This window comes from Ursus maritimus (genome assembly GCF_017311325.1).
Source record: "Ursus maritimus isolate PB19 chromosome X unlocalized genomic scaffold, ASM1731132v1 scaffold_X1, whole genome shotgun sequence".
Lineage (NCBI taxonomy): Eukaryota > Metazoa > Chordata > Mammalia > Carnivora > Ursidae > Ursus > Ursus maritimus.
The window spans coordinates 99,045,963-99,063,247 of NW_024423319.1; the positions used below are offsets into that span (position 1 = coordinate 99,045,963).

At 43.2% G+C, this 17,285-nt stretch overlaps 1 protein-coding gene across 6 annotated transcripts in view; it reads right to left on the minus strand.

Annotated features, from left to right (window-relative positions):
* GK (glycerol kinase) overlaps positions 1-17,178 on the minus strand; it is a 71,409-nt gene extending 54,231 nt beyond the window's left edge. For 2 of the 6 annotated variants that reach the window (XM_040633238.1, XM_040633224.1), the window contains exons 1-3: positions 16,947-17,178; positions 6,964-7,037; positions 4,538-4,644 (exon numbers count right to left, since the gene is read on the minus strand). In XM_040633238.1, coding sequence (XP_040489172.1) covers positions 4,538-4,644; positions 6,964-7,037; positions 16,947-17,024 — 259 coding nt within the window. In that variant the 5' untranslated portion in view covers positions 17,025-17,178. The remainder of the gene's footprint in view (positions 1-4,537; positions 4,645-6,963; positions 7,038-16,946) is intronic. The other 4 variants (XM_040633232.1, XM_040633246.1, XM_040633248.1 and 1 more) reach the window with 2 other exon arrangements.
* Positions 17,179-17,285: the final 107 nt, after the last annotated feature.

The window sequence follows — 17,285 nt, forward strand, 5'->3', positions numbered from 1 at the left end:
TGGGAGCATTTCCTTAAAAACAGAAGACACTAATGTTTGTAGGAATAAAGATGAAAGAAAAAGGAGAATGGGGGGGCAGGGGAGCTGGAAATCAATGCGACATGGTCTTGATTCTTGTAGTGACAGGAGGGGATGAGATTAATGCACAGGTGGAGGGAGGAGCCTCAGGAAGGACAGAAGGCTATTGCTTTCCTTGTGATGCGGGGAAGTGGGTAAGAGTTCTAGGTATTGGGCGCCTGGGTGGCACAGCGGTTAAGCGTCTGCCTTCGGCTCAGGGCGTGATCCCGGCGTTCTGGGATCAAGCCCCACATCGGGCTCCTCCGCTAGGAGCCTGCTTCTTCCTCTCCCACTCCCCCTGCTTGTGTTCCCTTTCTCGCTGGCTGTCTCTCTGTCAAATAAATAAATAAAATCTTAAAAAAAAAAAAGAGTTCTAGGTATTAAGTACGGGCACAGGAAATGAGGAAGTAAGCCCCCAGAGCCTCAATGTCCTCTGTGAAGTAGCACACAAGATTACCTGCTCAAATGGGCTCAAGCAAAATCGGATCATGAGTTTGGGGCACTATTCAATTAGAGCTCAGGTTCTGAAGCCAGACTGTTGGGGTTCAAATTCGAATTTCTGTTTCCTAGCAGCATGATCCTGGATCTCAATCTGTTTTATCTTCTGTAAAACAGAGGTAATAGTTCCCACCTAACAGGGTTACAATGAGGAATCCCTGAGTTAATGCGTATTATGACAGTGCCTGGCACATAGTAACTGCTCAATAAATGTTCCTTACTGCTTCCATCATTGTCATCAGTATTATTTTTAAGTAATTAATTTATTTTAGAGAGAGAGAAAGCACGAGCAGGAGGGGCAGAGAGAGAGACACTCCCAAGCAGACTCCACACGGAGCGTGGGGCCCGAGTCAGGGGTCGGTCCCACGACCCTGAGATCACAACCTGAGCCGGAACTAAGATTTGGTCGCTTAACGGACTGCACCACCCAGGTGCCCCTCATTGTCATCAATATTATCGAGGAGAGAGTGGACTAACAGTTGCAGAGAATGGGACTGAGCTAAGCAGGACACATAAAGGAACTGCCCAGCAGTACTGAGAACACACCAGAGGCCAGAGAACTCAGTGGGACCTCAGCAATGGACTGCTAAATTGGAATACCGTGAACGTGATAGTTTTAGTGACAGCTTTACACTGTGGGATCACAGTGAACTCATGGTCCGGTGAAATCTCCTATTCTTCCCCACTATGCTCATTTTCCATAACCAGACTGGCTGCTCGCTTAGCTACGGTCTCTGAGTCACTATCCTATGCCCTTTGGGCTACCTTTCTTTATTGGCTCATTCGAACTTATATTCAGAATGTAATCTAGAGCTATTTTCTCTCTGACTCATTGGTCACAGGTTCCTCCCAGACCACTCCTTCTTTCCCTTCTACCTTAATTTGATTCCTTTGTGCCAAGGAAAATTGCTCTTCTTGCAGACGGTCAAAGTCCAGTGAAATAGCTTCTCAGGATTCTTCTGCAGCCATAAACACGTCTCCATTCCTGGTTTCTCCTCAGGGCACATAGGCCTGAGGCAGCGCCTCTGAACTTTTTCACTGTTCCAACTTCTCGTCACTTTTACCCTAAAATCCTCTGTATTAAGATTTTTTTTTTTATGTGGAGTTTGAACTCACGGCCCTGAGATCAAGAGTCACAAGCTCTACCTACTGAGTCAGCCAGGCCCTCCTGTGTCTTCTTCTTCTTCTTCTTTTTTTTTTTAAAGAAAACTTCTCTGGGGCACCTGGGTGGCTCAGCCAGTTGAGCACCAGACTCTTGATTTCCGCTCAGGTCATGATCTCAGGGTTGTGAGATTCAGCCCCATGTTGGGCTCCTTGCTCAGCGGGGAGTCTGCTTCTCTCCCTCTCCCTCTGCCCCTTCCCCCACTCATGCTTCTGCATGCTCAGGCATGCGCGCTCTCTCTCTAAAATAAATAAATAAATCTTAAAAAAAAACAAAAACAAAACTTCACGAAATTCTACCTATGAAACTAATAATAGAATATATGTTAATTAAATCAAATTTAAATAAAAGATAAAACCAAAACCAAAACAAAACTTTTCTGGCTGCTAATCCCAGCATACATGCCTCTCTTAATAGTGCCTAATTTTAATTCCCTTTCTCAGAATTACATATTCAGGTTCTGTAGTTCTCCATTCTGCTTTATCTCCCATTCAGGAGCTTATAAGAGTTACGTGCATAAAATATATATAATTTCCTGGCCCCACAGTCTGTTAGTTACAGATCCTCTCATCATCGGCACATATAAACCCAAGTGAGTACACTGTAGCTAGGAGGTTCATGCTTCACCTGTACATTCTTTTTCAGGAGGTATTTTTCTCAACAATGAGTGCTGCGAGTCAAATTAACTAGTTAAACACTGACTTCAAAATCTCTGGTTCAACTTTGCTTAATACTGCCTGTGAAAAGTTACAATCACAGTTAAGAAAATGTACTTAGAAAAAGCCTTTCGAAATACTGTAGGGTGTTATAATTGTTGTTGGTGGAATTATGGATGGTAGGCATTCTTATTTAAAAATAAAACCAGGATGGGGCGCCTGGGTGGCACAGCGGTTAAGCGTCTGCCTTCAGCTCAGGGCATGATCCCGGCGTTATGGGATCGAGCCCCACGTCAGGCTCCTCCGCTATGAGCCTGCTTCTTCCTCTCGCACTCCCCCTGCTTGTGTTCCCTTCTCGCTGGCTGTCTCTATCTCTGTCAAGTAAATAAATAAATAAATCTTTAAAAAAAAATTAAAAAAATAAAAAATAAAACCAGGAGCACCTGGCTGGCTCAGTCAGTAGAGCATGCAACTCTTTGATCTTGGGGTCGTGAGTTCAAGCCCCATGTTGGGCCTAGAGCCCGCTTAAAAAATTAATAAAAATAAAATCATAATTTATAATTGGAACATGTTTTTAGGAAAAAAAAAAACCCAAACCCTAAAACAACCCAAAGGGAAATAAGAGCCCCGGAGGAAGGCTCTGGGGCTACTAAAGTGCCATGTGGGAAGAGGTCTAAAGCTTTGTAAGGAAAACAGTCTCCGGAAAATGTGTGCTTGAGGCACATTATAACATTTGGAAATGAGATGCAGCCACAGCTGGGAAGCTATTCTGGAGAACAAGGTGCCTTTCTGAGACCCTCTGAGAGCAGACAGAAGACAGAAATGTGTGTGGATACGTTTGGCAGAGCCAGGCAGTGGGTGTGGAGGTTTCCCTTTTCTCTAACAGTGTGGCCACTCCTTTTGATACAAGAGAATTTAATCACTGAAAATTTTATGTTCTCCGGTTTTTTAAATTTATTTATTACTTTTTAAAAAGATTTATTTATTTATTTATTTATTTGAGAGACAGAAAGAGAGGGAGCGATCACGAGCGGGGTGAGAGGCAGAGGGAGAAGCAGACTCCCGCTGCGCAGGGAGTCTGATCCGGGGCTTGATCCCAGGACTCCGGGATCATGACCTGAGCCAAAGGCAGATGCTTAACCGACTGAGCCACCCAGGCGCCCCTTAAATTTATTTTTTAAAATAATCTCCGTACTCAACCTGAACTCACAACCCCAAGATCAAGAGTCGCATGTTCTACCAAGGAAGCCAGCCGGGCCCCCTGTGTTCTCAGGGTTAAAGCAGTGTATACTATGTTTTGCTTCTATCACATGAGGATGAATGAGAGTATCTGGTGTTTTAATTCTTTATATACTTTGTAGCTCCTTGAGTCCAGGCACAGGCAAACAGGGCTTCCCAACTCTTTAAGAAGCAGCCTGTTTACTTGTCTTGGGCTCCTGTGTGCTGTCGAGCAGGAGAGTGAACTTTAATTCTGGAGACACTGTTCATCCAGACCTGAAATCCACGGAGTTCCTCGTGGAGGACAACTAACACCAATCAAACTAGAATTTGCAAAAGAAATACAACCAGCTAGGGAAATAACACCCAAACTCCTAACCATGGCCGACAAGGCCCTATCCGTTTCCCCCCTTTCTGCTCCTACTGAAACCCCTGATGCACCCCTGCCCTCACCCTTCTTTTACTCCACTTTCGACACACTGGCCTTTTTCTGACCCAGACGTAGGCCAAGCTTATTCCCACCTCAGGAACGCTGCACATGCTGCTTCCTTGTCCTCAAACTTTTTTCTCTCAGCTGTTTGTGCCCCTTTTGGCATCTGAGACCTCAGCAGAAGTGTCCCCTCCTCAGAGAGGCCTTCTCTACCCAACCAAACTAAAATAAGCCTCTCCAGGCTCACCCCACTGTATCAATCAGTTTTAGCTTCTGCATGGGACTTCTCAGTATCTGAGATCGGCTTGTATTTGTCTGCTGTTATTGTTGGGCTCACACCCACTGGAATAAAAGCTTCATGAGAACAGGGACCTAATCTTCCCATTTATTGTTGCATCCTTGGTTTGCACAGAAATGCTTGCCACTGCACAGGCATTCAATTATGTGCTGAATGAAGGAATGAATAAATTTGATTGAGATAATCATACATGGAGAAAAATATTCTATTAAAAATACCTTTTATGTTGGAAATATCAATATTGAGCTGTCCAAGTTTCTCACATGTTTTCTCTATACACTCATAGACAGACTGCAGAATTTCCTTAGGATCTTGTTCCACCCATCTTTGAACAAAAGAATGTATTTTGTTAGTCCACAAGAAAGCAATACAAACGTAATTTATTTCTCTAGAAATGTGCACTTCTGAGGGTGTGGCTGGTGCATAAATCAAAGAAAATTACATTAGCAAAGGAAAGCATCACCAATATTCTAAACAAATGATTTTAAACAAAAGCCTATTTTCCTTACATTTTTCTTATTCTTCATATAGTAATTAATCATTTGAAAGAAGGCAAGTAATGACCACAAAGAGCAGATACTCACCTACTTTTAAATAATTTTTTCAAATCCAATAAGAATTAGGTCCCCAATTCTTTATATCCTGTGGTTTCGATGACTTTTAATAAACCATCTACACATTCTCACCAGTCACTAGCTATTTCTAAGTAGACTGAAATATATATATTAGTCTTGGGATGGATGGACTGATTTGATCTACTTATTTACTTGTGTATGTACTTATTTATTTATGAAGCAAAAGGAATTCTGGAAAGTCAAAGAAGTATATTAACCTCTTCTGCCCCATTTTTCTCCCAAACGATTTTGTGATTTTTAGGGGAAAAAATTTAAATTTCTTCCAGTAATGATTTCACGTAGACAAGGGATTGCTTCCAATTTTCAGACCTAATCCCGGTGCCATTTTGGTAAGGTACGAGGACCTTATGAAGATGAAAGGCTCATAATAAATGACAAGGAAGAGAAATGTGGAAAAAGCAAATGGCAATTGAGGAAAACCACAAGTAAAAAAGACCCAAATTTTAAGAATCCTACCCTACAATCTGCAAGCACGAGGGAATTCCAACTGCCTTCCTTCTTGGCCTTCCTTGAGCCTGCCAGCCTTTCCTGAGCTTTGAGTTGTCTCAATTCTTTTTCTAAAAACTTAACCTCCTTCCACATATTTCTAACTTCTGTCTCTTCAAGACCTAGGTGCTCTCTCTCCAAACTGCACTGGGATTAGGCCTGTGGACAGTCATTCTAATGCTGGTACTGTAGCAATAGCGTTTATTATTAAAGTAATTCTCTAAAACGTAGGAGAACATTTTTCATGGAAAGAAAATACTAAAATTTGGAACAGCATCAAGTTTTTTTTTCTCTTTCTTAAAGCAAATTAAATTTTAAAGTAAAATAAACAGATCAAAAGTACACGATCTGTTGAATTTTAACAAATGTATGTATCCATCTAACCAACACCCCAGTCAAGATATAGAATTATTCCTATCACTCCTGAAAGTTCTTCCATGCCTTTTCAAGTGAATCACATACTCCACAGGCAACCAAGTTTTGGATTTCTATCATCTTAGATTACTTTAGTCTCTTCTTATATCTCAGATACAGCCATGTAGTACGTACTCCTTTGTGTTCAGCTTTTTTGTTTCATGATATTAATACAAATCAACCATGTTGTTGCAAGCACCAATTCACGTTTTAAAATCTGCCTCATGGTATTCCACTGCTATTCATCCTACAGATGACAGGCATTTGGGTTGTTTCCAGTTTGGGCTATTATGAATAAAGCTGCTATAAACATTCATGTATGTCTTTCTACAGCCATATGCTTTCTGCTTTCGTTTCTCTTGGATACATTCCTAAGAGCAGAATCTACAGATATATGGCTGATTTCATAAGAAACTGCCACAGGTTTTCAAAGTGGGTGTATCATAAACATCATTAAATTTTAAATAATATACTTAACATTCTATTTAATCACAACTACTACATATGCACATTATCCCCAAGAAGAAGGACTTCAGCATTAGATGATAAGAGATGTGAATGCTGGGGCGCCTGGGTGGCACAGCGGTTAAGCGTCTGCCTTCGGCTCAAGGCGTGATCCCGGCGTTCTGGGATCGAGCCCCACATCAGGCTCCTCCACTATGAGCCTGCTTCTTCCTCTCCCATTCCCCCTGCTTGTGTTCCCTCTCTCGCTGGCTGTCTCTATCTCTGTCAAATAAATAAATAAAATCTTAAAAAAAAAAGAGAGAGATGTGAATGCTTACACTCCAATCAGCAAAGCGGTGTTCGCCAAGGACGGACACAGAACTAAATGCCTTCAAGGTCATTGTGGAATTTCTGATATTTAATACTCCTTTGCCTTACTACTTTATTATCCCTTCCTTTTCTGTCACTGAATTCCCAAGCCATCAATCACCCACGTGTTTTTTGCAGAGCCACCAAGGTATTGCTTCTTTCCTTGACTAAAACCTCTCTCTCAAGTCTTCTCAGCAGCGGTTTGGTCAAGCTTACTTTACAAGGCCACAGGGCTGGTAAGGGGAGATGGATTAATAAACATGAGGTATCTTTACATATTAAATCAGGAAACATACCCTTCTCTTGGAAACTCTTGTTTTATTTCCACTTGATGATGACTAAGTAGTTCGGCTGTTTTTGAATTGAAAACCTGAAAAACATATTGCAATATTAGGGTGAAAATGCACGTAGAGAGCAAAGGTGTTCAAAGCTATTCAGCAACTGAAGTTCTCAGTTACTGACAGAAAAAGTCCAATCAGATGAAATGCCACACAGAATGTTCTACCTTCTCTTCAAATAGAATCATGATAAAAAGAAATCTATTGAACATGAAGCTAAAGGGGCAATTTCTTATTCTTAAAAAAAAAAAAAACTGGCTCCAGGTGTAAGAAATTGAATACATCAACCAATTAATAGCATGGATCTCAAGAGAGAATAGGAAAACCAAGAATAAGAGAGAGGTGGCAAAATGCTGACGGTGATGGTGTAAGGTTCCAGTCTGCTTCCATCTTGGATGCCGGGGCAGAGAAGGGCACTGTGCAAATTCCTTTGAAGGGAAGCGCAGCAATGCATTTAGCTCTTACAAAGGTACACAGAGCCCTATTAACAACAGGGGGAGAAGTGTTTCCTGGCATCCACCTGGCTGAGTGCTCCCTGTGACATACTTGTCATGAATTGTTGACCTTTGGTATAAAACATTTAAACCAATGGATGAAAGCTACCCAAGAAGGGCTATACAACCCTCCATAATTTTAACACTACTAAAACAATACTTAAAAAAAACGTAGCCACCTTTTCTCATATACATTCTTTTTCACCTGGGCCTACCTATACTTGAGTACCAAAGTCCTTAGGCTTTCAGAGTCGGGATTCATATTTTAATTAAACTCATCTTCCGAAATCACTGTAATTACCGTGGTAAACTTACATCCAATTAGGTAAGAAAGTGTTTCCACACCTAGGTTTCCTGTGGGAGAAAATTACCTGCTCAATGCAGTCTACGAAAGGGAAAGTAAAGAGAGAGAACATCCCATGAGCGGCTGCCGCCCTCCCTCCCCAGCACACTATGTCCCTTTTGGGAGGAAGTGATAAATATAATGAAAGCAAGAAGGTAAATTCTCAAGTCCTTTGAGGAGATAAAATATCTTACAAGTCAAAGGTTAACTTGGCAGGTCATAGATAAAACGCACTTGACAGAACCCAAGTAATAGCCTCCTATATTTACGACTTAGCATTAGGCTGTAGCTCTAGGATGTTCACTCCATTTTGTCTTGTTCTATTCTGAATTATCTCTAGGGCCTTGAAGAGTGCCTGGCATAGGGCTGACAATAAATATTTGGTGAATGTCTGAAAAAATAGGGTCTACCAGGTACTTATTGGGAGGAAAATTATCAAGTCAAATGAGAAATGGTTATGTGGCAGAAAATCTCTCACAGGAAACCGGAGTTGTATTACTTTTATCCATACTACTGCTGCTTCTAGGGTCTACCTGCAAATCCTCAAGGGACTCTGGGTTAAGAGACAAGGTATCCCTTCTGGTTGGCTGAATTCATAAAGACCTCAAGAGCTATGGGGCTCTGAATGGAGTAGGATCCCTGTTCCATCATCTCGTAGTTTTAACTAGGCTAACTTCAGGACCCTCACACTAATAATGGATTCGTAGGACTTTGGAATAGGCAGAGAAAACGGAAGAACTTTGGTAAACTCCGTTTGGCTTATTGGACCATGGAGCATTTGGATGTAACAGGCTGGAGCCCGGACCTCCTTACTTCTTCAGAGTTCTGAAACTGTGCAGAAAACAGACACTACTTTCAGAGGTTTAGGAGCTGACCCTGTGCAACACTTCCAAGTTTGTGGGATACTTTCTAGGTTTCATATTTTTAGACTCACCAACTGCAGCACTGTCCAATAGAAATGCAATGCAAACCACTTATGCAATTTTAAGTTTTTTTTTATTAAAAAAAACCGTAAAGAGAGGCAGGTAAAATTAATTTTATTAATGTTTTATTTAGGCTAATATATCTAAAAAATTATCATTCTGACACGTGGTCAACAGCAAAAACTATTATTGAGACCTGTTACTTTTTTAGAAGTAAGTCTTTGAAATCTGGTATCTATTTTATGCTTATGGTCCATCTCAACTTGGGCTAACCACATTGAAAGTGGTCAATAGCCACAGTTGCTAGTGGCTAGAGTACAGGACAGCAAAGTTCTGCAGTAATGTTTTTCTCATACACCTAGATTCCTGCGAAGAGTTTCAATGTCTGTCCCTTTGTCTGCAGATGGACAAATGTACAAAGAAGGCTAATGATGCTTCCACAATCCTTTCTGCTTGGAGGGTTACAAAGATATGAGAACACAATGCCAACCCAGTAGCGAGAATGCTAGTCTGATGTTTTCCAACAGATTTCAAAAGCCACTGTCAACTGAAGATGGCAATGGCTATATGGTCTGTCTTATAAAAGTTCTAGCATGGTCATTGTTTAAAACTCATTAGGTGGCAAAGGAGAAAGACCTCAGAACTACAGAAGTTCCTCACCTTTCTCTCCCTTTTCGGATTTGAAATTCACCAAGTTTAAGTCAGTTAAAATTTCAGACGCACAACAGCACAGAATCGAAGGCTCTCTTTACGAAAATTAATTAAAAGGAATATTTGAAGGCACAAGGACTCTACGCTTCCTGGAAGAGATCCTCAAGACCCTGTGGGCTGGCATTTTCAAAACGTACTCTTTGCATCTCCAGGACCCTTCAGAACCTAGAAAGGAGGGACAGGGAGCTCCAGCTGAGCCTCTGGGCCACGCCATACCTCAGATTTCACATTTTATTGACTTGAGCTTCCAGATTTAGGCCCTTTCAGAAAAGAGCTTAACAATGGAGTTCTAGGGCAAAAAACAAAATGATGACACAAACTGAAACCCATGGCCCTAATGTAATGCTCTCATACTTCCAAAGTGAGCTCTGAAAGATTGGACAATACTCACACATGGGACTAAACTCGGAGTTTTTTACATGCCAGTTCAGTGCTTTTCCAGTACAAAATCATGCTAATACAAATTATGATCTTTTCATCCTCCATTAAGTGGCAGCAAATATGGAGTTTTAGGACATAAAAGGAAAAAGTTCACCTCACTCAGACTTGTGGGGGTCAGAGAGAAGGGCTATCAGAAGCGATAACTTCTAGGCTAAGACTTAAGGTGGATTGGAAGGGAGTGCGTGTGGGCCTGAGAAAGGGATGGGAGGCTAGGCCGAGGCGGGGAGAGCAGCTACCATGTGTCTGTGGGGATCCAGGTGAGACAGCTGAGGGCTCCTGTCAGAGGGGGAGCAGCCGTGGGGATCGAAAGAAACTGAAGTGCATTGCTGAGAGAGATTTAATTTAGGATATAAGTAATTAGATGCGTCAAGAGCTTGGACGGGGAGGAGTAGAGGAAAAGGAGGGACACTCATGGATGACAGGGGACAGGCTGGCACAGGCAGAGTTTACAAGACACAAGATAGGGTAGCACCAGTTGTTGTTAACACAAAGGGGTTAAGGAGATCGCAGAGTTCATTTCAGATAATGTGTTGTTTGGGGTTCTATTCGGGCATAGACAGAGATGTCCAGCGGACAGCTGCTTATATTTTAGGTCATAAGCTTAAAGAGTGAGATCTGTTCAGGTTACGAGCCTGGAACTAGTAGACAGGTAAGTCCTGGAGATCTAACACAGAGCATAGCGATTAGAGCCAACAATATTGTATTATAAACTTCAAAGCTGCCAAGAGACTAGATCTCAATTGTTCCCAGCATGAAAAAGAAATGATAATTCTGTGGCATGATAGAGGTGTTAACCGTGGGCATCATATTACAATACATAAATGGGTCAAACAACACTTTCTACACCTTAAACTTACGCTAGGTTACATGTCGGCGGTTATATTTGAATTTTTAAAAAGGCAGCAAGAAAGAGATCAATTTGTTCTCAGAATTTTGTGTTGGGCAGAGAGGCAGATGAGAACTTCATGCTTGGTGTTAACACGGAGGCAAAGAGCACCGGCCTGGGAGGTACACAGAGCGGGGGTGCGGGGTCAAGCTCCAGTCCTGCCCACGTCAGCGGTTTGACTTTAACTTTTCTGAACCTCGACTTTTCTCTCTGTCAAAGGATTAAATGGAAGAACTCATGGCAAGTATTTCACATGGGGCAGGAACGTAGTATGAGACCACCGCTGGTGCTGCCACAACTATTTTCATTGTTATTACTGTTGTTACTACCACCACCAGCCGGCAGTTCGACCGCCCAGTGGGAATGAGGATTCAAAGCCACCTGTACTATATTCATCTCTAAGTCCAAATCACTTCTCAGTTCTAGATTCTGTTTTATGGGGAGGGCAATTACAAGCTGAAGAGAGGTTTAAAAAAAGGGGGGGGCGCCTGGGTGGCACAGCGGTTGAGCGTCTGCCTTCGGCTCAGGGCGTGATCCCGGCGTTATGGGATCGAGCCCCACATCGGGCTCCTCCGCTATGAGCCTCCTTCTTCCTCTCCCACTCCCCCTGCTTGTGTTCCCTCTCTCGCTGGCTGTCTCTATCTCTGTCGAATAAATAAATAAAATCTTAAAAAAAAAAAAAGGAATACTGACCATCTAAGTCCTGAATGATACTGAGGGGCGCCTGGGTGGCTCAGTCAGTTAAGTGTTGGACTCTTGGTTTCAGCTCAAGTCCTGATCTCAGGGTCCTGGGATGGAGCCCATTGCAATGGGCTCCCTGCTTCGCGGGGAGTCTGCTTGAGATTCTTTCCACCTTCCTCCCCCTCCCCTTCTGCCCCTCTTCCTATTTCCGTGTGCACACACACGTGTATGTGCACATTCTCTCGCTCGCAAAACATAAAATCTTAAAAATAAAAAAAAACTGAAGAAAAAGTGAACGTAGGAAAGGAATTTAGCAGTGCAGGCACATAGCATACACCCCAAAAATGTCACCGCTACTGCTGCTGCTGCTACTACTAATGCTTATTATTATTATTATTATTAGAGCTACTACTACTATTATCTTCAAGTGGTAGAATTAGAAGTCACCAGCTCTATAGTCACCACTAAGCCTAATTCATGACTCAATTCCAGCTTTGCGGGAGAGGGATGGCTTAAAAAGTGAAGACACAAGGAAAATAATTTTTATAAAAAGCTATTTAAGGACTTTCTTAAACAACGCATGCCTTCCTTGTCTTAGAAGGACAGTGGTAAAGTAAGGACATGCTGTCCTTACTAAGAAACTGTCCCTTAGGGTCCAAAGATGAATTCACTTACCCTTGCTCACTCATCCTATGACTAACTCAGCCAGCCCATCATAAACATGCACATTCATTTCCCTCTTCACATGACTTCCCCACTGGCCTACGCTTTTACACCGCACTCGGCTTCACTATGTGATAAAACAGTTTTCAGGAATGTAAACTCCTTCTCTAGAACTCTATGATACTACATAAATTTGAATGACCTAAAATAAAAATACTAGCTACGAATGTATTACATTGCCAACTTGACCACAAACGGCATACTGGCATCTTCCAACAAGCCACAGAAGTAAGGAAAACATGGCAAATGACATTATATTTTTCTTAAAAATGAAACCGTATTAAATAGCATATACTATATTGAACACAGCTAGAGCTGCTAAATTAGACTTTTTCCAAGACTCCACAAATTTTACCCTTCCTAGTCTTCCAATCCTAGAGTTCAAGTCAACACATGTGAAGGGCTCGGATGTCGTCATGCAGGGAGCATCCACTACACGCGAGTTGCTGTGTTAGGCTTTGGGGAGGAAAAAACAGATACCATCCCGCCCTTTAAGGAGCTCAACATTGAAAGCTCTTAACATGCAATGCTATGGGAGACAAGAGAGCGAGGGGGTGGCAGCTCTGTGATGACACTGTGTTCTTGCCATTTGTTTAAGGTGATGGGCAAGAAAATAAGCCAACCTAGTGGAAAAAAGAACACACAAAAGAAACACGATTGCACTTATAACAACAGTGGCCTCGTTCTACCTAGGAACCAGATGAGTTTTTACCAAATTTACTGTTCATTAGTCCCCAGCCCCTCATGGGTGCTTAATAAATACATGTCGAAAGAAAGAAAGCGGAAATCAGTCCCTAAGCCTGATGAAATCTCGAAGTATGATGGAACAATGGGGGCCAAGGCAATGCTTCCTGCCACAGCAAGCACAGAACTACAGTTCTAGCCATGCTTGGAGATGCTGGCTATTGGAACAAAAATGGTTGTGCAACCATTATCCACGGTGACTACACCTGAGCCCTGCCCAGGACCCGCTGAATCTGAGTCACATATGATCAAAACCAGCGAGACTTATTCAAAGGCAACATTTTTTTTTAACATATTGCGAAACGAATGCATGCGTATGTTTTTCTTGGTGAAGATTCACCTGTGATTGTAATCAGAACGGACACGTGAAAGGTGGTGAGCGGCCTTCCCCAGCCTCTCATCTGCCCTTCACAGCGCTCCAGGCAGCCAGGAAGCCTAGGGCAGGAATTAGGAGGACAGCCTTCTTTCTGAGTGCAGCAGACCTGGTCTTGAATCCTAGTTCCACCCGTTACTCTGCGACCTTGGGCACAGTCTTCAGCACAGTCCAATAACCCATGGAAAGGAGCTTAATAATACTACGTACATCACGGTTGTTAGGAGGATTAAATGAGATAATGCTGGAAAAATCCTCAACTGCTACATCCAACACATTTCAAGTCGCAACACATTCCAAGCCTTTGCTTTTTGTAACATCCAACTTAAAGGGGGGAAAAACAAAGTTACCAAATGAAAGAAGGAAGTTGACTGTTTCAGCTGAAACTTTGGTCTTCTAAAGAAATGGCCTGGCCCCTCCTTAAAACCTGTTACACTGATTCTCTTTCCAAGAAGTTCCTATTCTGTAATCTGAGTAATCACGTGCCAACCTCAATTCACTTTCCTATCAGACAAGTATGGAATTCTCCCTTCAGCACAAAGCCTACGCATAGGGTCGCAGGGGGGACTCTTCGAGAGCTAGAAGTGAGCATGTTCTAGAAGGGCAGGTCTACTCCTAAAACAGGAGAAAGGAAATAATCAAGCATACCCAAGTCACGAAGTTTCAGGATTTTTTGGCAAGGTAAAAAAAAAAAAAGAATCAAAATTCAGTTAGCCTATTAAAGAGAAATAAACATCTATTCGATAGATATGTAGCAAGAGCTCCCCGCAGACAAAACACGCGTTCCTTTGTGGTGTTGACCAAGATGTTTTAAGGAACAGAGACCAACAAGACTTCAAAAGAGGTCCCTGCTCCAAAGTACAACAGGTATATAACTATAATAGAGAGAAGGTGAGAAGAGCTAGGAATAGAGGTTTAGGAAACGTCGAATAGGAAGGGGTAGACATTCCAAGGGTTTGAGGAAGACCTGCTAAGAGATGGCCGTTGAAGCACCATTTGGAGGTAGACTTGAATTTCAAGCAGCAGATCTGGGGAACGGGAGGAGGCAATTTGCTCAGATGAAAGAGCATGAATAAAGAAATCTTGTGTCCATCATGGGAGAAAGCTAACATTGCTAGTACAGAAAAAGGAAGAAGAAAGCTTGCAGAGGTTATGGGTCTTGTAAAAGTTGAATGCGGTACGCCAATCTAATGAATAATGGTCAGGAAGTTACTCAAACACCTTTAACTTTGTAGGCTCCTTATAACAGTCTGTATCCACTGTATTCTTTCCTGAGAAGGTAAGCAATGAGTTTTGAGTCATAATTACAACACAGAACAAAATGACTGGAACAACTCCTGGGAATCACCCTGGGATTGAAGCACGTATTCAGCAAATCTATTATCTGCATTTTGCAGGGAGTGGTTTAGCAACCGCTTTCCTTATAACCAAAGAAGAAAACACCTCACTAGACCGTTCCTAAGTTCTGTTCGATTTCACACATGATCTCTAAGTCTTTTATCTACCTGTGAAGCATGCTTTCATAGTTGTTTCTCAAGAAGCAGAAAACTTACTTGATCAACTTTTATGCATCATTCTATAAGCAGGATGGGAATCTTGGGAATTTTCACCTTAGTTTACTCAATGAGATCATGCTATACAGGGCCCAGTAAAGAGAACCCAACTTCCGGGGGCTTGTGTTGTCCATGTCACACACTGAACAAATGATTGTGATAACATGAAGTTGACGAATTCTTCCCCCACCAATGCAGAAAGATGCCTCTTGGGGCAGCAGAATCTGAGGAACAACCTGCAGTGGATAAAGAAGATTACTGGGCTACATGGACAGCAGCTGTGAAGAGTCAAAAGGAAGACAAGCACATAAGGCTGGCTCCTAAAAAGGAAGCCTACAAAGTTATGAAATACTTTACCCATATTCACAGAGGGCGAAAGCTGTATAAACTTGAGAACAATCGCCATGCTGAGTTTGGCCCCCACCATGCTTTATGAACTAGTTGCCAACATTTAAGAACAGAAAGAGTTCACTGAAAACTCTATAGACTATCAGCTTTTCTTAAAGAACTTGAAGATCTGGCAACACTAGGCTGGTGTTCCTGCTTGGCAGCTGTAGGCTGTCCCCTTGGCCTGAGTCTGCTCTCCACCTTCTACCTGGCTGGCCCCTACGGGCATTTGTGTGGGCAATTCTTGAATATGATTTCAAAAATTAACCCACAGTTAACACACATGTCTTAATGGTCTTTCTTCATTTGGGGAGATGGTAATGATGATTGTGTATTTTATATATTAATCAAATCCAGTTAGACTATCTTATTTATGATTCAGGATTACTTTACAAACATTGATATGAAAATAAGACAAAGTGAAACCTGCCCTGGGTGATCAAAAGATAAGCAATATAAGAGGCAGTAGAACTATGTCTCAGCAGCTCAAACCAGGGTAAGTCATTAAAGAAGATTCAAACTAAAATTGGACTGAAAGCTTTTCACTTTAGACAAGGGAGACAAGTATCAAAATGAAGGCACAAATGCAGGTTTTAGTCAAGTAGTCAGCTCAACAGAACTTGGAAAAAACGTGTAAACTTTATATATAATGTATACATATATGCACAGATATATACACATACAAAATAATGCACGAAAAAATGATTTGAAGGAAAGTGAAGACATAGCTAAATAATCATTCAATATTTACATCAACCTGTCAACTGAGTCAAATGTCCATTGAAAGCTTGAGTTCTTAACCACCATTTATTTAAATTACTTTTAAATTATCTTACTAAACTCGCTGCTAGATCACTTTAGGAGCAAGTTTCCTAATTGCACAAAACATACTAATAAGCGGAGTCCCTTAAATAGCACTCCGTTGTGATAAAACTGCTGTCATATACGGTAAATAAAAAGAGAAACAGAATTTTCCTGTCACTTTATGCTGTGAAGCACGGAGAAAACCATCTGTTTGTAACCGGCAAAGTATCAGAACTGAAATTTTCGAGTCTCCGAAATTAAATAAAGATGCTGGTAAAAGCAGTGTAGTGTGACTTTTTCCTAATGTGTTCAGCGCCGCCCCCCACCCCACCACGCCGGCATTCCACCTTCTGCAATTTCTGTGGGAGAGGATGACAACGCATCATCACGCCAATACTATATTCGTTCTACTGCTCCAAAGGACGCTGTGTTAGGCTACCAAAGCCGTGACACAGCTTTCGCCCCATCCAAGGACGTCCTGCGCCCCGCAGGCCAAATGCTGCTGGGGAAGCCCGCAGTAGCGGTCAATGTGGCCACCTGTCCCTGGCTGTAGGCGGGCCGCTCAGCACGGATGCTCGGCGAGTCCTAGCTCCCTTTGGGGGTGGAGTCCCCTATTAGTAGGTGACCCGGCTCCACCACCAAGGCCAGGACTGCTCAACTCGGCCGCGGGGGTCGCGAGAGGCCGAGGTCCCCCAGGCCCACTCAGGGCAGCTCCAGCGTGGCAGGTCCCGCTCTGGGGGCCTTGGCCTCCACCCTCTGCCTAGCGACCCGGGGCCCGGGGTCGCGGAAGGCGCAGGATGGGGACTCGACAGCCAGACCCAAGGTCCCTGGGCTCCCGCCTCGGCTCAGCGCCTCCTCAAATGTCACCCTGGGCTCACCAAAAAGCGCGTTGAGCTGGTGCCCTGGTCCACTGCCCCCACCAATGGCCCCAAAACTGCTTTCTTCGCGGCTGCCATGAAACCAGCTTCGGGTCAGCCGGCTATCGCGGCCCGTTTCCCGGGTGACGGCGGCGGGCGGGGGGAGGGGCAGGCTGCGAGCCGGGAAGGCGAGGCGGCGTGCGACGGCAGAACGCTCGGACCGCGCTCCAGGCAGCCCCTTTACCCGCGCGGAACCTTCTCACCCCGCCCCTCCGACCCAGGCCCCGCCCCCAAACGCGTTCCCCACGACTCCGGGGGCGTGGCGGGGGGGGGGCGCTGCCTGCCGGGCCAGCCAATTAG